This window comes from Ambystoma mexicanum, chromosome 6p (assembly GCF_040938575.1).
Source record: "Ambystoma mexicanum isolate Mex_15411 chromosome 6p, UKY_AmexF1_1, whole genome shotgun sequence".
Lineage (NCBI taxonomy): Eukaryota > Metazoa > Chordata > Amphibia > Caudata > Ambystomatidae > Ambystoma > Ambystoma mexicanum.
This window is the reverse complement of record NC_090935.1, coordinates 251,442,768-251,467,869: the sequence shown is the minus strand read 5'-3', so window position 1 is coordinate 251,467,869 and position 25,102 is coordinate 251,442,768. Positions and strand designations below refer to the sequence as shown.

The window sequence follows — 25,102 nt, the reverse complement described above, 5'->3', positions numbered from 1 at the left end:
TCGTCACCCTTCCTTGATCCACTTCGCAGAGCAGGAGACAGTTGCAGTGTTCTAGTCCAGGCTCCCTTGACCCTCCACAACCACCCAGTGCAGTAAAGCTTGGGTAGCTTTGAACCTCCCAAATATTACACTAAGACTAGGCTGGATTGCCATATTGAGTGCCTTCCCCAAACGAGAGAACCGGACACTCCGTCTAGGCCGCCAAAGCCCCCTCCTTTATCTGGAGCATGTTTCATTCGTTCACCGGTTAAAGCTTTTGTTGGAATACTGTTTTATTTAAACCAGTGGTATCAAAAGATGTATTTCAGATGTCCGGAGTACCAGAGACTTCCACTTGATACAGTGGAGTAGGTTAGTGGACTGCTCCATGAGCTCTAGAGTCCTTTGGTTTTATTTGTTTATTTATTGTTCACTTGTTAGGTGCTTATACAGTAAGTCAATTCTGTTTCAAAGCGTTGGTATGAACTTGGAGGTTCATAATTTTGCCAACAGCAGGCGGGTCCAAGCATAAGACTAAGTTAACAGTTCTTGGTTCCCCCCCTGTGCACAATTTAGAAATTCTACCTCATGCTTCCAAATCTTGTACATTCAGTAGGCTGTAGCTTGCCAGGAGAGTTTCCATCACACGCTGAGGGAATAAGGGAACTGAGTCCTGCACAGGCACCAATAAAGAAGGGCAGAGAAGTAGAACTGAGATCCAATATGGCGGAAAGGTCAAAGGAAGGCTTGGTTTCACCCTTTCGGCCAAAAGTGAGTTCAGGAGCACCAAGCAGCAGCAGCCAATCCCAACCCTGCCCCTGTTACCAAACACAGGTGCAGCCAATCCCTAATAGCCCCGCCTAGGGGCCCTACTATACAACCCAGATAGCCCGGTCAGTCAGTCAGTATGGGATTGCAGGATTGGACAATCTCCAGTACAGTGGTGGCTGGAGACTGGAGAGAGTCGGATGAAGCTGAGGCCGAAGAGATGGAGAAGACTGGGGATTTGGGAGCATTGTAGTGCAGGAGCAGGTCGTGGGAGCTGAGAGATTGAAAGAAGATTTGGTACAATTTAGGGTGCAGGAGAAGATGGGAACTTGAGGATGGGAAGACGGTAGTCCAAAGGAGATGGTAAAACCAAGAGTGCAGTCGTAGTTGGTAGCAATAGGGGGAGAGGGTGGTCATCAGGAGGAGGTGGTTTTATAAAATAAAATAGCAGGCAGAGGTAATAACAACAGGGGCCAGAGATGATACAGAGAAAATGATATCGTCAGGTGGTGAATGTGATACATAGGCGGTGGCGGTGGTAATATCAGGTGTTCAAAGGTCATATAAAAGAGGTGAAAGTGGTACCATTAGTAGGAGGATGCGATATCTTAGAGGAGATAACGCAAATAGGACAAGGTGTTTTGGGTTGGGAACATTGGGTGGTGAAGCCGGCTCCATCCAGATGTAGATATTGAGAGACGTTAAGGATGGGGTATAATCAAGAGCAGGCGGTGCTTCAGAAGAGGAGGTGGGAGAATGAGCAGCGCAGCTCCCCAGAAAGACAGGACATTTTTGGTGGCAAGAGGAGGAGGAACGAGAGGGAGGGCTAGGACAGTTACTCTAAAATCACAGAGGCAAAGGAAGAAGACAATAGGTGGGACTCCACGTAAGGTAGACCTTAAAAGTGGCCTCTCCAGCTTTCCCTGTGAGCTACTCCCGCTGACTCATCTGCTGGTGAGGCTGCGCTCTCAAGTCAGTCTTTGAGTATTAAACCCTGCGAAGGCAACAACAAGACAATCATCAGAATAGCTTGGGAGAGCATAAAACCTACACTTCCCAGAGCATCAACAAGACAATCATCAGAAGAGCATGGGAAAGCATAAAGCCTACACTTCCCAGCCCAGAGCATCAACAAGACAGTCATCAGAAGATCTTGGGAAAGCATAAAGCCTACAATTCCCAGAGCATCAACAAGACAGTCATCCGAAGAGCTTGGGAAAGCATAAAGCCTACACTTCCCAGAGCATCAACAAGACAATCATCAGAAGAGCATGGGAAAGCATAAAGCCTACACTTCCCAGAGCATCAACAAGACAGTCATCAGAAGATCTTGGGAAAGCATAAAGCCTACAATTCCCAGAGCATCAACAAGACAGTCATCAGAAGAGCTTGGGAAAGCATAAAGCCTACACTTCCCAGAGCATCAACAAGACAATCATCAGAAGATCTTGGGAAGCATAAAGCCTAAACTTCCCAAAGCATCAACAAGACAATCATCAGAAGAGAAGAGCTTGGGAAAGCATAAAGCCTACACTTCCCAGAGCATCAACAATACAATCATCAGAAGAGCTTGGGAAAGCATAAAGCCTACACTTCCCAGAGCATCAACAAGACAGTCATCAGAAGATCTTGGGAAAGCATAAAGCCTACAATTCCCAGAGCATCAATAAGACAGTCATCAGAAGAGCTTGGGAAAGCATAAAGCCTAAACTTCCCAAAGCATCAACAAGACAATCATCAGAAGAGCTTGGGAAAGCATAAAGCCTAAACTTCCCAAAGCATCAACAAGACAGTCATCAGAAGAGAAGAGCTTGGGAATGCATAAAGCCTACACTTCCCAGAGCATCAACAAGACAGTCATCAGAAGAGCTTGGGAAAGCATAAAGGCTAAACTTCCCAAAGCATCAACAAGACAATCATCAGAAGAGCTTGGGAAAGCATAAAGCCTAAACTTCCCAAAGCATCAACAAGACAATCATCAGAAGAGAAGAGCTTGGGAACACATAAAGCCTACACTTCCCAGAGCATCAACAATAAAATCATCAGAAGAGCTTGGGAACGCATAAAGCCTACACTTCCGAGATAAGAGTGACAAAACCTCTTTGGAATTGTTCAAACTGGCACAGACACTGAACGGGCTGAATAGGCCCACACGCCCAAGAAAGCACAGAAGACATTGCGAGATGTCTTCCAGGGATGAAGAGACCCGGTTAACCAAGGAGAAACACTAGCCTGGTCATCTAGTTATTTCCCCAGATAAAGGTGGTGAACTCAATATATGGTCATGGGGAGTCGCTTGGTCCCAGGAAAACCTTTCGACCACACAAACGGGCATTAAGTGACACAGGTAGCAGCTGGTGAGAGAGGAAGAACATTAAGAAAGGCTTCAACAAAAAATACGTTTTGAAGACATCACATATGTAACACCTGTTTGGCAGCACACAGTTGTATGCACATAGAATTCCATAGAGCAGGGGTCTGCAACCATTGGCCCGCTAGATGTTTAGGACTAAAAATCCCATAAACCCTTGCCAGGGTAGTCAATGAGGAATACTTATGGGACTCATAGTCCAAAACATCTGGAGAGCCACTGGTTTCAGACACCTGCAATAGCGCGAGGTCAAGCACCAAAGTGTCTGTGCCCTGCTTTCTGCCTGCAGAAGTAACAGATCATGGGTTAACGAATTAAGATTTCTACAGGGTTGGGTTTGTGCCGGACACGTGGGACTCGGGCCATAAAAAGACCAATGGGTATAGTAACTGACCGCACGGATTGATACGCGGCTGTGTAAAGCCAGCAAGGTTGAGATGATGCGTGACCTGCGTTTGAGGAAAGCAGCTAATATGGAGGGGCACATTATCAATCAGCTGGAGCTGACCAGTGCTGTCAGCTGGAAGCCAAGATCGAGGTTCCAGAGTCAATTTGGCAACCCTCTACTGGTGGCCCCTTGGTAGCTCCCTCGGATTGCCTTGCCAACAATGCCCAAACATTGCCAATCATTACACTATTGCCAACTATTGTTGATTATTGACTGAAAGTTGCCAACAATTGCCAACCATTGTCTACACTTCCTGGTTATCACCAACCCTTGTCACTTATTATAAACTATTACCAACTATCAACAACAACTGCCAACCATTACGGGTCATTACCAGCCATAACCAATCTTCATAGACCTTTGCCAAGCATAGATGACTATGTCAACGTTGATTGTAGCCAAGCGTAATCACTTATTGGCAAACACTTTTGGCCACCACCACACAAGCTACTGGAAACTGTTGGCTTTGCCACTGCTTTTTATTAAACATGTAGGATTCCTATTTATGTTGGAAAGGGATAAACTGCCTCTTGTCCGTTCTTATAAGTGTTAATAAATTACATTAATGTGTATTGTGTGTTCATACTTTTTATTAACTATTTGCTTTTTCCTGGATCTTTGTGTCTGTTGATATTGACTTGGTACCGCTCACCCTTTTTATGTTGTCACCCTAATTGCAGAACAAGGAGCAAAAGAACCTGAACGAGCAGCTGTCCACCGCCACCGCGTCCTACACCCTCGAGCTGGAGAAGTTGCAGAAGCAGCTGGAGCGGCAACGGCAGAACCAAGAAGGAGAGAACCAGATCGTGAGCCTGCAGGCGGAGATTGAGCGCCTCCGCGTGGATCTTGGAAACGCGCAGAGTGAAAGGAAGATCTTGGAGGACACATACGCCACAGAGAAGGGACTCCTGCAGAAGGTAGGCCAGCCAAATGCTCGCTGAAAATAATGTTTTTGGGGGTTTTCAATCATTGGCATGGTAAGAACGTATTTTGTGGTCTCTTCACACAATATATTGAACTGCCGCATATCTGATGTCACAAAACTCTACATTAAAGTGCAGCACTTCAACGGTCTGAAAAAGAGAGACGCGCGGCAACCTTCCGAGTGTCACTCTCTCTGGATCCCCCACCTAACTATTTATACCCCAATATATGCCCAGTTGCAGTTTCAGCAGCACCATTAAAGGAAACCACCGCTAGGCTTAGCTCCCACCTACCATCAGCCATCCTGCTCAGGCCATCATAGTCTCAAAATCCACTCTCTGAACCTCGGCTACAGCAAGCCAGTTGGGGTCCACAACAACGTCATAACCAGGAACAGCCATAGCAAGACCCGCTAGTGTTTGGAATGGTGCACTTATTTAATTATTCGCTTCATTACTTGCACACAGGAACCCCCTTCAAAATCCATCCTCCTGGACTGATGCAGCATCTGGTGCAGCAAGACAGCACCACGATTGGTGCACATCTCAGGGCACACACACATGCACCTGTCCTACAATCCTCTGCACATGTCAACTCTGATTCGAGGCTGCAGCAGCGACAGGTGTGTGCTACACAAATACCCAATAACCAGGCTCGGACTGGCCAATAGGGCAATGCCCCAAGTGCGGGCCCAACAGGCTATTGTGGACATTTTTGTTCAGGGAAAGTGGGACCGTTTTCGGCGAAGAGGGTCAGATTGATGAGTTCGCTCACTGCACAGCTATTATTTTTGACCCGTGTTAATGAACGATTGTTCTTTAAAATGCACAATTTGCAACACACTACCAACAAACTCACCCTTGGGTACCACTCAAGGAGTATGTCACAAAAGGAAAGAAGTGCCATTTCCGACTGTGGGACATTGTTTCACTGGTGCACGAGCCAACGAGCCAGTCCGACCCTGCCAATACCTACCATAATACGTATGAGTGCTCTTTCCTGCTCAGTCCAACCAATGTATTGCCTGTCAGTGTGTCCAACCTACACAGCGTTCTACCTGTGGTGTGTGGGTTATAGAACTGTCGGCCCTAGTAGCAACCATCTCTGACCGTGCATAAATGTTTACCATCCCACCACATATCAAAAAATACACCACCGGTGGCATGAGTTGACAAACGCAGGCCAACGGAAGGCCAATGTGCTTCCTCTCAGCCATTACATTAGATGGCGGCACACTAAGTCACATGTCCCTTAGCCAAGAACACTGCCATCCAACTTTGCATCGTCTGCACTTGTGTCACCTGGGGGCCGGAGGTGGGGGGGGGGGTTGACTCGTCAGTGTTCCGGTCTTGTATAGAGATGAGAAGCAAAAGGAACCTTGGGTAGCTAACCTTTTATTTAATTATTTATGTTTGTTTCTTGTAGCACCCCCGTGGAATAGAATAATTGCTTGGTATCCCCGCCACAGCCCTTTCCCTGCGGGACATTTAACCACATGTTACTATATTATTTGTATAGGAGGGAGAATGGAGGTAGGAGGGTAACGGGTGGTAGAACAGGGGTATGGGAGACCCGCCCACCATAAACAACTGCGGTAAAATGTGATGAAATGTAAAACCACAATTTAATGTCAATGATCCCATTGCTTTAGAGTGCATTATCCAGAGTGACAGAGTCGGAGATAGGGGGGCCGTAGGGGAAGGGCAGGGGTGAGGGGAAAAGTGACATCACAATTAGATACTCATAGGTGGGCATTAACATCACAATATACAAACGCTACCTTTGGATGCCAGGATTTTGAAAGACTACAGACACTGATGGCCCCAAAGTAATTAATGACCTTTCAAATACAGTGGCAAAGATCGAGTGATATAGAACTTTGTCATGTTGCTCAACCAGTGCTTAATTTCTGGGGGTTATTGCCAGGGCACAGCCCTGGCACTTATTTCTGAGCCCTGGCACTTATTTCTGAGCGCCAGCACTTATTGTCTCAGACCCAGACTGATTATGAAGTAAGAACAGCCTGAGCATCCATCAACCCCAAAGAGCAGGTGCGAGCTGTGCTGAGCAGGTGCAAGCTGTACTGTAACCCCAAATGTGTGTGGAGCAGCTGTGGGTGGTGGCTGCAATGGTGGGGAATGGGCCGCCCACAATGTCACAAGCATGCTAGAAAATATTTTGGCCCTGCCAATTATTTTCTTACAATTTAAGCACTGTAGCTCAACTATTATATTGTGCGCGTCCCGGGCGTAGCACTGAGGCCCCCACTAAAGGTAAACCTTTTTATGTTCTACTCTAGCGGTGATATTTACATTTCTCTGTGGGGGTTGTTTCCTGTGTTTCAGGGAAAGAATTCGAGATAAAGACAAGGCTTGAAGAAATACATTTCATGATCACCTCTTGGCCCAGGAGACGCTTCGTTAGGTAGCGGCGCCGCTCCGTTTCTGCAATTTATTCGCTGCTCGCGCATGTCGTCGATAGTGTAGAAACTAATCCCCTACCCTTTGTTAGTTCTCATTGGAGGTCTCTCAGGGCCTTCCGGAGGCGGTTCAATATCTTGCTGAGCACGCAATTTGCAGACACAAAACCAGGTGTTGAGCTAAAAGGAAGCGAGTAGATGAAATATGAGCAACTTCACTCTTACAAAGCTTGCACTATGTGTAGTGGCTCTTCCTTTTACAGTTACACTCGCCTTCCACAGGCTTGGAAACCTAATAGGCATCTTTGTTTCCCGCCAGATAAAGCAGCAGTCGGGAATGAACTTGCTTAGCGGCTCATCGTCTTCTAAGGGTATCTTTCATTGGTTGCTCGTTAGAAGCTCTCAAGACCCGTCTGTTGGGGGACGTTCATAGTGCCATAAACTCGAAACATTTCAACACAACACTCACTATCCATGTACTCGAAAAAACATCCAACAGTTCCTGTCCGTCATCGATATGAAACAGTTCATGTATAACTGCAATGGCTGTGTTTCTGCGATGATCTAAGATGGCGCCCATGCTGACCTACCGTTCATGCCTACCTCTGCAGTGAATGCTACAACCCTGGTAGACAGAAGCAGGCTTCAGGATGCTGACTCGCCATATCGATTCAGAGTCTCTCTGGCTCAGTAAAAATAATGTATATCTAATTGTATTGTCAATATTGGTGTGTTGTTAACAAAGCACCATTTATTCAAGCATATCGTGGTGGAACCTCAGTGCGATGCCTTTGGGTGTTCTGGGTTGATATCTGCCTGTCTGTCACTTTGTGTGCCTACATCTAAATCTGGGATTGTTATTCATGACACGAGTGCTCTCCCTCCAGCCCCAGTGTTCCACCTCTGGCACCAAGGTTCCCTCAAGGACACCAGTGCTGCCCCTCTGGCAAACATGTTGCCCCACTGGCAACAGTGCTGCTCCTCTGGCACCTGTGCTACCCCTCTGGCAACAGTGCTGCTCCTCTGGCACCTGTGCTGCCCCTCTGGTAACAGTGCTACTCCTCTGGCACCTGCGCTGCTCCTCTGGCAACAGTGCTCCCCCTCTTGCCCTTCCAATGAAAAGTTCATGTGGAAAAACACCGGAGAGCAAGAAACGTAGGTAAAAGCATATTATGCCAGGTTGTCGACAATTTATTTGAAAATTATTTTGTTGACAGACAAGGACTAACCTCCCTTAGCGACAAAAAAAACTGTTTCATGAATGAACGTGTCACACGTGCACCGGGAGGTTCAGTGGTGTACCAAGTTTTGTTGGGTCTAGAAATCTTTGTGTTATGATATGGCTACCAGGGGAAGAAGCCTGGGGTTTCAGCAGAGGCCTAGACAGGGTAGGGACTGAGCGGGCAATGCCCACCCAAAATCTACAAATGCCCACCCAGAAGCGCTGTGTGGGCATTTACAGATGTTAATGTCACTGTAGTGGGACCAACTACATTAGCTTCAGACCTCACTTATTAGACAATCCTGGCTATGCCTGTGGTTTCAGGCATGGCACCCACACCCCCTTCTGAAGAGAAGAGAAAGCCAGGTGAAGGACCGGCCAGGATGGACCATATGAGCTCTGGGGAAGCCCACATGCAGCATGGAATGGAGCGATGGACGGCGAAGGCATGAGAATCAGGCAAGGGGAAGTGGTGGAAAGGGGAACGAGCAAGGAAGAGGAGCGCATAGCTATTATTATTACTCAATTTATTGAGTACCGACCTAGGTTGGGAAGCAACAGAGGGTTATACAAGTCATAGGGATCTGCGCATAGCGAATGAAACAGATTGCAAGGGATCAACGCAAGGAAGTGGTGAGCTAACAATGGGGACGGGAAAGCCTGGAAACAGGGTCATGGGGGCCAGCTACTGGCATCAAACCGGCCCCCATGGGTGCTATGGGACACCAGCACCCTGGAGGCCCATTGCCTCAGGGTGTTACCGGGGGACACCCGGTCTTAAGTGATACGATATGATATGGCATTTATAACGCAACTATGTTTCAAGGTGCGACGAGGCAAGGAAGGTAGAACATAGGGAGGACAGAGACAGCGATCCTACTAGGCCACGTGACATTGAAATTGCGCAAGTGCGGGGGGGACTGCCAGGGGGAAGGGGAGGTGGCAGTGCTGTACATGGGATCAAAACAATAACAAGAAGTGAGGCCAGCAGGTGGCAGGTGCAAGGGTAAGTGCAGACAGCACGCATCCAAAAGTGCAGGTGGGGGGACTGTAGGGTTACAGATACAGACCCAAGTGCAAAGGTTGCTGGGAGGCAGTGTTGGTGTGCAACTGGGCAGGCAAGGACTTCGGCACGAAATCAGAGGGTAGCCAGGTGACCAGTGCAGTATCAGACAGGAAATCAGCAGGGGAGAGGAAGAGAGAAGGCAGAAGCAAAGAGAAGGTCTTGAGGTGCTTCCAGAACCGGAGATAGTTCTCCTCAAGTTTGAGAGAGGCTGTACCAGAGGGAGGCCCCAGCCAAAGAAAGAGATCTACCAGCAACTTGTTGCTTGGAGAAGCAACTGGCCCTGAAGGAGTTGGAGGTGGAGGAGCGAAGATCTCAAGTAGGAAGGTATTTACGAAGTGTGAGTTGGAGGGATCGAGGACCAATGCCCCAGAAGGCCTTGTGAACAATGCAGAGGGTCTTGGACTTAATCCTTGCAGCCACTGGGAGCCAATGCAGATATTTCAATGTTGGAGACATACAATCCCTGGGCTTGAGGCCAAGGACACGTCTTGCAGTCCTGTTCTGGATGAGTTGCAGAGGGTGGAGAGTAGAAGCAGGCATATTTCGACAGAGGCTGTTCCAGTAGTCCAGCCTAGAGAAAACCAGAGCTCTAGAGACAGCGAGATTGGGGGAAGGAGAGGAAAGGAAGAATACCTCTAAGGAGGTGCAGTTGGTAGTGTGACTTCTTAGAGACATCTGAGATGTGAGGAGAAAAGGAGAGTGTGGATTCAAAGTTGACCCAGAGGTTCTAAGCCTCACAGGTGGGAGCAGGAAGAGGGCCAAGGGGGGCCGGCCAGAAAGTGACAGGAAAGGAGGGTGCAGGTTTGCCGATGAGAAGAATCTCCGGCTTACTGGCATTAAGGCAGCGATTGTTGGTGGTCCACCACTTCTGGATAGCAGACAGACAGTCAGAGAGCAGAGAAGGAGAAGAGGTGAGAGAGGGGAGCCTGAAAACAAGCTGCGTGTCATTCACATAGCGCTGAAAGTTGGAGCAGAGAGCGACAATGCGGTATGCGAGAGGTGCCAGGTATTGGTTGAACAGCCAGGGAGAGAGGTTAGACCTCAGGGGAACACCACAGTTGGAGAGTGAGACAGAGGATAGGAAGGACCCAAGTTGGACCTGGGAGGGTTGATCAGAGAGGAACGAGGTCAGCCAGACCATGACCTGATCAGTGATTACCCAGGTTAAGATGCAGACGATTAAGCAGGATGGCATGGTTGACCTTGTCAAAAACAGAAGGGAGATCGATTAAGATGAGGACAGTGGGGAGATTAGAATCAAGGTTAGAGAGCAGGACTTCATGGGTGTTCAGGAGAGCAGTTTCAGTGCTTCTGGCTGCTCTGAAGCCAGACATATGGTCATGGAGACAACCAACAGATTCAGTGTAACGATTAAGCTGGGTGATGGCCAGCTTTTCCAGGAGTTTGCCCAGGAAAGGAGTGATGGAGATTGGGCGATCATTAGCTGGGCAGGAGGGGTCGGATGAGGTTTTCTTGAGATGAGGGTGCACAATAGAATGCTTCAAGGGGGAAGGGAAGGCTCCAGTGGCGAAGGAGTGGTTGCAGAAGTCAACTAGGGCAGGAGTGAGGGTGTCAACGTGGTCCTTGATGGTTTTGGAAAAACAGGGAAGAACCTGTTTTGATGAGACTTTCATAGATCGGAAATGTCTAGAAAACTCATCAGGGGAGAACAGAGGAGGGAAGAGAAAGAGCGAAGAGAGATGGCCACAGCAGGGCCTGAGGTAGAGGTGACTGTAGAGGGAGGAGGAGGAGAGGACCAGAGGATGGACAGGATGCCCTGGATTTTAGAGATGAAATGAGAAGTCAGGGCCGTGCAGAGGGCCTGGGAGGGGACAGGAGAGGTAGAGACTGCAGCAGGATTGGCCAGCTCCCTTCAGATTTTAAAGAGTTTGGCCGAGTTGTTAGATGCCACAGAGACGCAGACTTGGATGTGGGCTCTCTTCTTGGTGCGGACAGAGAGCTAGTATTGCCTTTGGAGCAGGCGGCAGGCCAGTTTGTCAGAGGATGCGCAAGAAGCTAGCCATTTCCTCTCAGCCACCTGCCCTCGTGCTTAAGGGTGAGGAGGTCAGAGTGGGGGCAGGGTGGGCCATACCCTGCCCCCACTCTTTCTCGGACACTGCCCTCCCCTTTCTCGACTAGCCAAATGGGGCAAATACCCGATCTTTAAAAATAGCACAGGCACTCTATCCACTTGTGTGGGCGCTAGACTTGTGAAATGTGGGTGTCAAAGCGCTAGCTGCTGATGAGGTAACATTCGTAGTCCTGTAAATGGAAAACGTGCGTCAAGCTAATGTGTTCTGCTCTGCCTCTATAAAGAGTATGGACGGCCTCTGCTGGCATTGCATGCGCACGCTTCCATCTGCCAGACTGGTAAAGTAGCATGGTGTGTCGCACATTTGCCACTTAACTTCCCTACGACCAAAGATGCCGGCTCCTTGTGTCTCCTTTCGTGCGCGCCTGCCTCTGTGCCCATCTGCTGGGCATATGGCAAACCTTGGGTTCTCTACTACTTTCTACTTCTCGTGTAATCGCATGTGTCGTGTCTGCCAGCGGCGGTCAGGTGAGATTAGGCCCTTGAGTTCTGAGCAGGGAAAGGGAAGAAGGCCTCTGCCATGAGCTGCAACCCAAGCCCACCCTGCAGTTACCCAGATGGCCCCCGGGGTGCCCGCGGTAACAGGTTACACTGCTCCAATGATCATGTTTGCATTTCTTTCCGGAACAAAAACCCCCTTCCAGAGGGCGCCTCTATGTGAAGTTTCTCTCCCTTCTATCTGGTGGAACGTGATACATACATTACAGCTGGAAGGCAGAATACACACAAGGGGAGGGTGACTAGGGTCACATGACCTCGGTTTCCATATCCTCGACAGTATATGCCCAACATTTCAATAATAGCATCTAGCATTTAGTTTCATATGTGCAAAAAGGTCTCCTATTTTGAAAAACGGAGACATCTGTTATGTTTCCACTGATTACGCATGTAGAGAACGATGTCTTATACGGGCTACCTCTACAGCTGTGACCGCGCAGGTGTTGACAGTTTCTGTGCGTGCGTATTCGACATGTACGGTATTTTCTCTGTGCGTGCATATTCGACATATACGTTATAGATGTTCTCTGTTCCCACTCGTTCTATCCAGGGTCGTGTGCAACCCCGGGGGCCTCCGGCCAGTGCCCCCTTTGCGCAGCCACTCCATGAGATTTACAAACTAAGCATTGTCAAGGGTCTAAAGTTACATAATGCAGTGAACATGCAGCGTCACTTGTCTCCGTAAAGAGAATTATAAAAATGCCAATTTTACACACACACACACACACACACACACACACACACACTCTCTCTCTTTCTCTTTCTCTCTCTCTCTCTCTTTCTCTCTCTCTTTCTCTCTCTCTCTCTCTCTCTCTCTGTCACTTGCTGGGGGTCCTAGAATGGAATAACGCCCCTTTGCAAGCCGCTTCACTGTCACCCTGCGTGGGGACGTCACGCACTGGACCTTCTAGTGCCAGAATATGAGGGGGGGTCAATGTTTTGTCTGTCTTGGTTTTTCACTCCTATCTATCTACTCGCACATTTTCTGTCTCCCGTGCAGGTCCTCTATGTCTCTCTCCCTTGCCTATGGGGTACATCAAGGGTCTGTTTTAGGCCCTTTTCTTTTCTCTTTCTACACATCGCATTTCGCAGCTATTATTTCCTCCTTTGGTTTATCTCACCACGTTTACGTCAATGACACTCAACTGTTTCTATCCTTCTTCCTCTTCCTTTTTCTTCTGAAATCCATCCCACTCTCTTGGCTTGTTTAGTTGCTATTAAATCCTGATGTCTTCCCACTTTCTTACTCTCATTGCTGGGAAGACTGAAGTACTCCTCTTTCCTGCTAACACTCTTCCTGCCCTCCTGCCACCTTCTTTCATATCTTTTCCTCCTTCTAAGCTCCCAATCTCATCTACAGCTCGTAATCATCTTGGTCTGTACTTTGACTCAAAGATCTCTTTTTCTTATCACATTTCCCTAACCTCTCGCTTTTGTCATTTTCATCTTCACAACATCAGTAAGGCTCCCCCACTTCTCACATTTCAAGCATCTAAACTCTTAATCCCCTCTTTTATATTTTCTCGACTTTTCTACTGTTCTACTGCTCTATTTAGACTCTCTAATTCTCGTCTTGCTCCTCTTAGATCAGTATTTAATTATTTGTCTACTGTGAATTCTCACTTATCGGGATGCTAGTTCTTCCTCTCTTGCAACACTTGGCTGGCTACTCTCAAATTAAATTAAATGTTCTCTGTTTTGTTTTCAAGTCTCTCCATGGTCTTGCCCCCAGCTATCTTGCCGCACTAAGATCTTTTTATATTCCCTCTTGCTCTCTTCGGTCTTCTTCTCAGTTACCACTATTGGCCCCTTGTCGTCCCTGTGCTCCATCTCGTTTTCGATCTTTTGAACTTCTTGCTCCCCTTCATTGAAATGCTCTTCCACTTTCTCTTCCTTCTATCTTTGTCTACTCTCTTTTTTGTGGTTCTTTAAAATCTCATTGCTTCAACATTCCTGAGTGATCATTTCCTGGACCTACCTGCTTATTCATCTTTATTATACTGTTTCTTTTTTCATGTTCAGCACTTTGGCTTAAGGTGCTTTAAAAGACAAATAAAATACAACTATAAAATACAAATATTAGATCCTTCTCACTGAGGCATTTCAACGTGAAATGAAATGATATTTTATATATATATCGCGATCGTACACAAGTGTTTCAGAGCGCGACATGGAGTTGCTGATGTTTGTAGCTGATGTTTTCAGATTCTTAATTCTCTTGGTGATGTTCCAATGTCTTCGACCGTGTCCCTGTGACACAGTGTCAAATGTCCTGTGCATATTTGTCTTTTTAGGAGATAAATGTGTTCCCTTTGTTCAGCAAAGCTTATTTGAAAAGTACACAATTTGTATGAAAAATGTACCTGACAATATTTAAGACATCTTGCACTCCGTCTTTGTATGAGGCAATCCTGAACACATTCCATTTGTTGGCTTTTCCGTTAATACACAGCGTTGTGAAATATTTGAAGGGCTTTGCATGGAGCTCTATACCCAGTGCCACTAAATTGCAGGGGCAAATTAATCTTTCCCCAGTCTCCTTTTCGTATGCAGTGACTTGGGGTATCAATAAGTGTGTTGCATCCACTTCTTTGCCATCCAAGCCTGAACGACTCCCTTCTTTTTCTCTCTACGTTTTATGATGGACTCTATGTGCATGATATCTCAACCATCGCAGCAGGATTCAACCTGGAATTTAGTGACTGACCTATCATCAATTTGAACGGACTTCTTATACCCACTTGTAGTCTGTTACTACCAGCGCTTATTGAGATTGGCTCACGATCTCTCAAGATGTCCAATGAAATTAATGCCAACCATCTGCCATGGGTTTCCTGTCCATCCCACGATCCTCAAGGGAGGGACACGGATGAAATGACGTCGCCTGCCTTGCCCTGGGTGCTTCTAGTGGGGTGACCATGTTGGAGAGGTACCTCCCGAATTAGTAGATGATGGGTCATGTGGTTTAATGGGGATGAGCCCCTGTACAGCCTCTCTTAGTCCCTGTCACATGACAGGGGATAGTCACATGAGGCCTGATGCCCTTGACTCTTTAAGAGGCTCAGCTCCTGTACAGGGAAGTGTTAGAAAGAAGGACAAGGATTGCAAAGGATACCCTATCCCCCAACAGAAGCCATATATTAGTACAAGGTTCTGATACAGTTACTATCCCTTTAAGAAAATGGAGTGTTCTGGCTTCAAACAACTCTGCAGTGTACAAATCTCTTTTGAAAAGATGGATTTCCAAAATCAGCCTTCTTAGGAGGATTTCAATAGGCCTCCCTATTTGTGGTAAACGGGGAACACACACAGAGGTTAGCCAAAACCCAATCAAGGTAGCGAAGCAGAGCAGTCAAGGCTTAGTCTCAGGGAAAGTGTGAGAGTGGTCTGGGGTTACAATGAGTTCACATAGAGCAACACCAATAATTCAGGTTTGACAGTAAGTATATACAAATACAGTTATTAATTAGGCCTTTAGTTACACTAAGCATATCAAAAATCATAGGTAAGTATTGCCAAACAGAACCTTATAAACATGTATGCATGCTCACCATTAGGAGAATAGAACTGCATATGTATACATTACCAGTGTAACACAGGTAAGTAGTCCAATGCAAGGAAAAATAGGCAGAAACAAAACAAGAACACTTCCCTCAATCTTAAATTAGTCCAACCCTAACATGGTAAGGGGAGTTTCAAAGTATAGCTTCTTCAGGTTCAAGGGGATGCAGTGGGCAGTGGTGGTGCTTTTAGAAAGTTGGATAAGGATTTAGGAATGGTCAGATGAGTACTCAACTCATTCAAGTTCTCAAGGGTAGGCCTAAGAAAGAATCCTTAACCCGGGTCCCACCACCACTGGTCAGGTCAAAGAGAGTTAGGCTCAGGACTTTACACCCAATGTTCCATTATGGAACACACGGGGGACAGACACAGGTATGTTAACTTACCCCATGACTGTGGTTCCTCCAGATACCACTGCATGTCTTCTAGAATCCGTTGAGGACACAATATTAGAAACTTGGTTTGGGTAAGGAAGGCCCAGGGATGGCGGGTGGAGAGGTCACTTTCCGTGTCGGGAGTCAGTCGAATTGCACAGCAAATGGTTCCAGTCAGCTTCTAGAGGAAGACCCCAAACGAATAAAGATGAAGACATCTGCAGTGCAGACCCCCAAAGGACACCTCACCGGATTGAAGAAGGAGTATTCCAACAAAGACCACTGTGGTCAGGCACCGACAGTCAAGGCGGAGACAGGTGATCGTGCAGTGGTGAACACCTAAGCGGCTTCAGTACAGTTTCCTTTAACGTGAGATGGCTGTAAATGCAGGAACAGGCAATTTGTAGCAAATGCTGAAGATCTGCAAAGTTCCAAGGCTCTGCCTGATAATTGATGGCTGCAGTGAGGTAGCCCAGGATAGAGCGTGTCAGTCCACCCATTGGTCCAGGGATGCCTCTGAAGGCTCAGAAGTCATGGCTCCTCTAGCAGGGTTTGAGACTGTTTGTTCCCACTGGTCCAAGTGTCGAAGCACTAACAAGGGTCTTCAGTCAGAAGACCAGCGCCTCACCGGGCCAATCTCTGGAGTCAATGCTGGTCAGCTGCAGGGGTCATCCTTGGGTCGTCAGTGGGCTGCTTTTCTTTGTGGAAGTCTTGGTTCCAATGATTATCTTATGAACAGTTGCAGAAACACTCCTTTTATCTGAGATTCAGGCTGGGAGCAAGCCCAAGACCACAAATGTAAAGGATCCGCAACATATAAACAATAGATTTTTGGGCACCAGAGGATGTGGACTGGGACAATACAGTACCAGCCTCCTCCTCAGGCTCACACACATAAAGTCCACTTGCCCGCAAAAGCAACAGCTTTACCCCGGGAAAATGGTTTTCCACAGAAGGCATTTTTTACCTGAGAAGGCAGGAAAATGGTGCCACATCTTTATAAAGATTTGGTTTCACATGTAAACCCAAATCCTGAGCAGATGAGCCAATTATGAGAAGCCAGTTGCTAGACCTCGCTCTTTTGCTCACACAGGTGCAGCTCCTCATAGGAAGACAATGCATGGCTATTTAAGTACATGCTCTTAGTTAGGTGGCATGAATGTTAAAAGTAAGGACGATGTTGATGAGGAGAGGAAATTACTGACGGGCCTATTGGTCAGTACTCACCCTCGAAAACTAGTAATACAAGATAGCTGCACCATGCGAAGACAGAGTGCAGGATTCACATACTCCGGCAAGGATCAATAATCAGCACTCAGTAAATTGGCAAAGGGAAGTCTGTTTAATGATACATACATCAGCTTATGGAAATCAGCAGCATCACGAACACCTGCCTCACCCCGACTTCCTCGAGCATTAGTCCAACAGCCTCTTTTATGGGCAAAATCCGTCATCATTGACGTCTAATTCTACAAAAAATCATCATGCAATACAATTAGTTGGGAAAGGTAACTTAAGTATAGGTGCTCTATCTGTATATGGAAATAACGCAAGTGGATTGGATAACTCTTATCGGGTGGGCGTCTACGCCCTTCCCTCTACACCACACATGAGTGACGTCGCTACAAGTACGACGTATCATTGGTTACAGTGTCTATAGGACCCTAGATTACATGGTCCCTCGTGATTGGGCAAGTTACACCCCTAAACATAAATCTCCATTTTAATTAGCATCTTTAGAGTAGACACCCAGGTGCCTAGTGTCCCAAGATTCACCCTTCCTCCTTTCTATCAATCAGTGTTTTAGGGCTGTGTGTCAATTAGTTGGCTGGGTATGGCCTCGATCTGTAGTCTCTTATCAGGAAAAGTTATGGCACCCTCTGGTTCTGGATGACATCAGGCGGTGGTACATCTTCGCGCCTGTTTGGTCATGTGTTGGTTCACCGTGAATCTGCTTCAGTTTCCAACCTTTTGTGCATTTAATTCTGTGTGCGCTTGGACACCTGCATGGGCCTCTCTTATCTTGACCTTCACGGGCGGGCTGGTATTCTTTGTAGTTGGAGTCTCGTGAGCTCATGCTCACCTCCCCTTCTCTGGTTGACCTCGATCTCCCCGGCATAAGCCTCTCTTTGTTGAGTTTCGATTCCGCTCCTTCTCTGGTCTATGCTGGGTTTCTAAACTCGGCCTGTCAGGCCTTTGGCCGCCTGGGTACATTTCTGCTTTCATAAAATGGAGTCGCACGTGTACATTGTGCAGTATTGAGGTAGATACATGGTTGGTGCTTGCTGCTCTACTCTTCTACTAAGCATTGCAAGCAGTATCGATTTCTTAGCATCTTGCATTTCAAGCTTATTTACACACATTCAACAGGGCGGTTACTTCCATCTTGCCTTGTGGCACCATTCTCTTATGTTTTAACAGTATCTCTCCCCTGCGTCCATTATCATTATCCTTGCAGTTACTAGTACTGGCATTCGTGCTTTCAGTAGCCAAGTCTGTTTGTTCTCGGGGCTGCTCGGGCCCTTGGTTTATTTTCATTGGCCTCCCATTAAGGCTTTAGGGGGTCTCCTCGTGGACCGTGTGCAGGTATTTCTCCTTCCGTATCAGTGGCTGGTATGGCTGTCTGATAGGGTACCGTGCTGCCCAGGGTTGTCGCGTTATGGCTGCTTCAACCGGTATTGATCTCCTTACGTACAAGGGGCAGAGTCCCAGTGCAGCTCTCTGTTGGTTCATTTGCTCCTCATACGTCACGTACCACGGCGAGTACCTTACTGGCAACTCACAATGGGGGGCAGGGGCGCGGGTCATATCTGGGACCTCCTCTACACTCCCCACGCTGGGCGGTTCATCGACCATTACTACTTCCTCCTTTATATTCAGTTTCTTTGATTCGTCAGCTTCTTGCTCATCGTCCCTTGGGTTTACACAAGAAGGCATGAAAGTATGCAATTTTGGTGTCCATATCTTTATCACCCCTTTCAAGCTTCTTGTTGTTCTCACATGCTCATCTTTGTTCCAGGTCATCAACTGGGATTGTCCATTTGGACTGCAGTAAATCCATTTGCCTTCGTACCTTCTTCGTTTCTTGGGATAAGTGAATTTTGTTCCTTCTGGTGCAAATTCACTGGCCTTCACAAAGTATTTTATCTCCTCATCTGTCAGGTCTCTGGGCTTCCGGCCTGGCTCGACATCGACCATAATTTTCATCCCAATGGCCTTCTTTGCTGTTTTCTGGCACTGTGTGATGATTATCTTGATAACACAGACTCCTAGCAGCACCATTGCTAGCAAAGCTCCCAGGAACTTGAGTATATCTGCCATCCATTGTGGGACCCATGAGAATAGGTTCCCAAACCAGCTTTCATCGTCCACTTCATCTGTCTCAGCGGTCATCTGGTTTTTCAGGGTTGTTAACATGTCTATGGCCTCTGTGAGGGTGCCATTTTCTTCATCGTGTGATGGTATAAATGTGCGACATGATTCTCCAATTTATTGCGCAAACACCTCCATTCATAGCTGTGATCATGTCAAGCACATATCTGTTCTGGAGAGTCATCAGCCGGACAGCTCTTAGTTCTTCTTTGATCGCGTTGAATCCTTTCATGGTTGTATTGATTGTCTACAGTAATTCCCATCTCGTTATCTGCAACCACTTGGTGTTTGCACCAACCTGGATATACGGCAAGAGTACTGTTGTAAATACAGATGAAGTCAGGCTAAACAGCCTCTGTTCGTAGGGAATGGCATAAAATGCGTCCCCTGATTTGGCGGAGAAGTAATTCTCTCTCTTCATCCTTGACATTAGTTCCACAGACCTCCTTTTCCTCAGGTAAGCGTCTGCTTTCGGGAAACTGTCCAAATTCAGTTAATTTTTTGGAATCACTTGTGCTGGAACGTGTACGTTCACCAGTGTGCATATGCCTCCCCAGTTCCTCGGTAGCCTTATCTATGCCTTGGATCCACATGCCCAATAGTGGTCCATCAGGACTGCAGTCCCTTGCGACATCCCTGGGGCTTCGTATATTCGCCCGCAGTTTTGATTCTCCCCCATTTTCCTCAAGCACAGTTTCGGGTTTTCCAGCGGTACTATCTGCAAGGGTCCTCCTCTGTCTTCGACCCATGTCAACAGCTTTACCAATTTTGGTCACAATGGTCTGAATAGTCTCTGTGAGTTCTCTACTGCTTCTTTGCAGGCTCCAAGGACCATCCAAGCTCGGCAGATTACAACTCCTTCTTCCCATCCGTCTGGGGAGACTACTGATCCCTAGATCTGCATTTGTCCTCGGTTCTTCCATATTTGGGCTTCTTCTGACATTTTCCCTTGGACGTTCAGTCTTGAGTTTATTTCCCACCTTATTCCTGATCCCTTGATGTCAGGGTTTTCATATCTAATCACATGATTCTTAGTGTGCGTCCTGTTTCTTGTTTTGATGTCCTGGACATATCCGTCTTCATCACGGTAGTCCCTTGTTGGCCCATATCAACGAGGCGTCTCTCCCCATGAATTGTCCTCTGGTGTTACACATTGCCACATGTGACATGCAGTATGCTATGGGGACATCCATTTCTACAGCCGCAAACGTTTTGGACTTGCCCATGCTGTACGGCAGGAGTGCACAGACGAAACATTCTCCTTCTTATTGCCTTCGTCCAACTTCCTTCATGTGCTGGTACCATATGTTGTTTCCAAGATGGGCCGTGTTGTCCAAGTAATCGTTTAACTTGTTATCGGTTTCATTTGGACTTCTCTTGTTCCTTAGCCTTTTTATGTGGTTGGCTATCACTATGTCTATGAATGCGTCTGTACTGCTCTTTCGTTCAGGCAGACTCTCGGGCTTTATCCTTGGAGGGGAATTTCCTGCCCTGCAGTAATATGTGGAGGTTTTGCAGGTCTTTTCCTTCCCTCCTGCATTCTTTTGTAGACCACCTCCCACCGCATGTGATTTATCATCCTTCCAACACGTGGCCGTGTCGTAGGCTCGGTAGTTACTTCTGGCGTTGGAGCTGGCGTGCTCGCTATCACAGTTGTGGTGGTTGTCTTGCTCAGCTCCTCATGTAGCTTCTTTGCTCTAAGCATGAGTGGAAATGCATACTCAACTACCGCATGTGTTTTCTCAGTGAGTTCTTTCGTTGCTTCCTCTGTTCTATTGAGTGATTTTGCTATTTCACTTCGGTTCGGTTTCTCATGCTGCTCCCTGCTTTCTGGAGCTGCTTGTTCCACAGGTGATTTCTCTCTTTCCGTTGGTTTGGCCTGCGGTTTCGTAGCCATTGACACTTGCCCTTGTTCGTGTGCACTCAGTGTATGGGTGCGTGCCGTGGACAGTGCTATGTTATCATTCATTCTGTGCTGACCTTGTCTCTAGTCTTTCTCACCATTCATTACTTCAAGTGTATGCGTGTTACTGCTAATTACATTCAACTGTAAATCGTTTGCTTTATCATCAGTTTTTCTTGGAACAGGGATGACAATATAAGGTCTGGGTGCTTTTGTGGGCCCCAGGTGTTCATAACCTGGTGGAAGCACAGACATTGGGACGCTTCGTGCACCAATAAAAAATGCAGTTCTAATAGTTAACGATAAAAATATTACAATAGTCACAATGCATATACATATGACGGCCTTAAAAGACAGTTTACAGCATCTCCTTCCGGGAAACCGGGGGCGCCCTTCCGCTGGTGGCACGACTAAGTTACTGCTTTTGGGCCCCCATTTCAAATACATCCACAGTCAATAGTTTATTTTTCTTCTTATTCTGTTTTCGTCGTTCAAAGCTCAATAAACACTAAAGTTACAAGTGCAGTTCTATGTCCCTCCTTTTACGAGTGATGATGATGATAGTCTCTGAGTATGGAGTACAGTTCTTTTGCTAGACTATGGAAAAAGGTTAGACTATCGTTTTCAACACATCATAATTATCCTGTATTTGTATGGCCAGCGTATTTTCCAGGGCACTCTTCCAACTCGCCTTGGCCCTGGGGACATACAGGACCTTGTTTGCTGTGACTCCATGAAAGGTAAAGGAAATCACGCAAAATAAAATTTTGAAAAATTTAAAATAAAAATAAAAGTGAACATATGAGAAGGTAGGAAAAAATAAGAAAAAGGTTCAAAAAGGTAAACACGGCAGTGAAGTTCATGTCTCTGTTCCTTTCACTTGGTCCTTCGAGGTCGAGTTGGTGAACAGTCTCTCTCTCACCCATTTATTCTCCTGCATGATAATGATGAACAAATAGAAAACACAAAACAAGAAAAATAAGAACAGATGTAGTTATCCTTGTTTCCCCTCTTTTCGATCTGTCCTATGTTGGAAGCATGAAGAGCTGTGTCTTTTGTTTTCTTGACTTGTCCCCGGTTGGGGATGATGAAAAGGGTTATTTTGGAACGCCCCCTTCTAAGGCTCTTCTTAGATGTGGATGTCCATAGTTGTTTCTGAGTTGTGATGCAATAGCTCTTAGGAGCCTGTTCAGTTGGGCATTCTTTGCTGGATCATTAAGAAAGGCAGGCACATCAATGTTGCTGGGTCTGCCCACTAGTTCTGGAAAGTTTTCAATGAGATGAAAGAAAACACGAAAAGCATAACGACTGTCTTCAGGTGTAAATGACATTTGTCTGGTTCTTTGGCTCTAAAGTCACAGGCCTTCTCTTTCAGTGTGATCAGTTGATTTTTTTTTTTCTTCGATCTGTCACCCGTCGGCTAGTCTCACTGAAATCTCCTCAGGAATTCTCGCTGGAAATTGGACAGCTCCACCTGGAGCATGATGCCTTGGAGGAGTGCGCCCATGTGTGGGGCGTTGGCCGGATTCCTAAGAAAGGTGATGACGTCAGCATCTGCAGGTCTCCCCACCATTTCCGGATAGTCTGTGACTAATCGAAATAAAACGTTGTGTGCCAGCCGTGTATCCTCAGGCGATAGGGACATTTGCCTCGTTTCTGGGTCCTAATCACAGTCCCTTCTTTTGATGCAAACAAGTTTTGCATCTTCCTGCTGCGTGAGTTGCAACCACGTGGTTCAGCTTGTAGCACACTTGGTTGAGAAAGTATATGTGATCTCGTCAATGATTACTTGTGGTGGAAGCATCTGTGTCTTTTCCACTGTGTTCGGTAGTGTAATAAAAGTTTCTGTTATGACAGTCAGTAATTGTCGGATTATTTTCTTGTTTGCAGGATCTTGAATGAATTTAGTAATGTTGGCTTCTCTGCCAACAGTGAAGGGTAGGACAGTACTACCAGCTGAAAATATGTGAGCACATCCCACTTGAGACTTCTGCTGGGATGAACCATATGTCCATGAACAAAGTCTTGGGGCCTCATTACGACTCAGGCGGTAAGGGTTTTACGGCGACGTAAACAGCGCCGACCCTTACCGCCTGAGTACGAGGTCCCTTAGCGCCATAGCGGACTTAACACCTGCTTTTAGCAGGTGTTAAAATCCATGGCGCTAAGGGACCATGGAGTTAATTACGCCACTGTAATTTACGGTGGCGTAATTAACGCCTTCCCCACTCCCATTATGCCCTATGGGGCAAAAATGGGAATGGGGAAGGGTAAATGGTGATTGGGGACTTACCGCCCCGCCAAGGTCGGAATAGGGCGGTAAGTCCGCCAACCACCATGGCGTAAACATAGTTTACGCCATGGTGGTAAAGTCACGGCCCAGGCGGTAACTTACTGCCTGGGTCGTAATGAGGCCCTTGATCTTACTTTTACTTCTTATCAGAGTCTGAGGCTTCAAATGCTTTGTGTGGCTTTCAATGTTCATGAGATTAGCGCTTCTGTTGAGATGAGTACGCGATTTTCTACTTTTACCCTGCACCTTTGGCTGCACAGGGTGTTTGCGTGCTTCTTATTGTCTTTTTTATGCCTAACGTAAAGGTTCAGCATGAACAAGATTTTCACAAAAGTTCTTTTGTTGGCTACATTGAATGTTCATTTAATTGTCCTTTTGTCACCTTTCACTTGGTTTGAAGAACTGTCTTGTTTTGAAAGTGTCACTTTTGTATTTTTTTTTCTTCGTTCTTGTAACTTGTCTGCTCATGTGTCCTTCTTCCTTGCCATAGATCTTGTTTGCACGTGCTGCGGTCCTTCCCCATTGTCTGTGGATTCCTCGGCTGTTGATGTAGTAGGAGTGCTCTCTCCTATAAAGAGTTTTATATCATTCATGAAGATCCAGGCTCTTCTGCCTTTGAGCTTGACAGCTGACGGGGTGCAGTCCTCTACGATGAACGGGCCATTAAACCTCGGCTCGTCCCACCTTTTTCTTGTGAAATTCTTCACGAGGACGCGATCTCCAGGGAAGACAAGAGGCGCACATAGGCTATGAGCTGCGTCGGCATCAGCACTGTCTGTTGTGGTTTGTGCTGTGTCGTCTCTTTTCTGCCGTCGCTGCAGCTGGCCTGAAATGAGAGTAGAACTGGATGTGAGACAATCCAGATAGGCCATCATCTCCTCTCCCAGAACCTCCCTAGTTGACTGGGAATCACATCTAGCTCTCTCTCGGAGGGTAAGAGGGGTCCTCATCCTTCTCCCCGTGACTATTTTGTGCGGCGTTAGATGATGGTCGGAGCCTGGCTGGTTCCGAAGAGCATACAATGCCAGTGGTAGGCAGTGCATCTATCCCTTTCTTAATGTGAGCTTCAACTTGGCTATCCTTTCCTTAAGCAAGCCATTGATCCGTTCACATATGCTGTTTCCCTCTGGGTGATACGCCGATGAGAATTTCTGCTTTATACCAAGCAACAAGCTAACCTGCTCAAATACTGCATTTACAAAATATGCCCCATTATCAGATCTCATTACCTCGCACACCCCCCATCTAGGGAAAACCTCCCTGACCATGAATTTAGCAGCACAGGCAGCGTCAGGGTGTGTACAGGGGCCTGCTTCTACCCATCTGAAAAGGGACACACCACCACAAGTAGATACCTGTACCCATTACACACCTGAATCATATCGACATAATCAATATGTAGATGCTGGAAAGGTCCATTTGGTCTGGGGATGACTCCTCTCACTACTTTTAATGTGTGCCCAGAAGTGAATTGCTGGCAGATAATGCTGTTTACCATAAAGAATGCAACATGCTCAGCTAAATTCGGTATAAACCAGTCTTCCGCGAGCGTTGCAGCAAGATTTTTTTTTGACATATGAATGGGGTAGTGAAGCTGTTCTAGCGCTACTTTTAGAAGGGTGACAGGCATTACTGGCTTACCAGTGCTGTCTTGCCTCCACAATCCGTCAGAGGGGTTTAAAGAACACCCTTGACGCTTCCATAAATTATTTGTCTCCTGAGGTGCCTCCCCCTGGAGCTCCATCAATTGAGACGACCCCATATTGCTATAGGCTTCTGGAGTGGCTCGTGCTACCATAATTCATTCATGGG

At 46.8% G+C, this 25,102-nt stretch overlaps 1 protein-coding gene across 4 annotated transcripts in view; it reads left to right on the top strand.

Annotated features, from left to right (window-relative positions):
• The window catches only part of MYO5B (myosin VB), a 1,432,615-nt gene that overhangs the window by 1,123,374 nt on the left and 284,139 nt on the right, over positions 1–25,102 (top strand). For all 4 annotated transcript variants that reach the window (XM_069626964.1, XM_069626962.1, XM_069626965.1 and 1 more), the window contains exon 22: positions 4,247–4,483. In XM_069626964.1, coding sequence (XP_069483065.1) covers positions 4,247–4,483 — 237 coding nt within the window. The remainder of the gene's footprint in view (positions 1–4,246; positions 4,484–25,102) is intronic.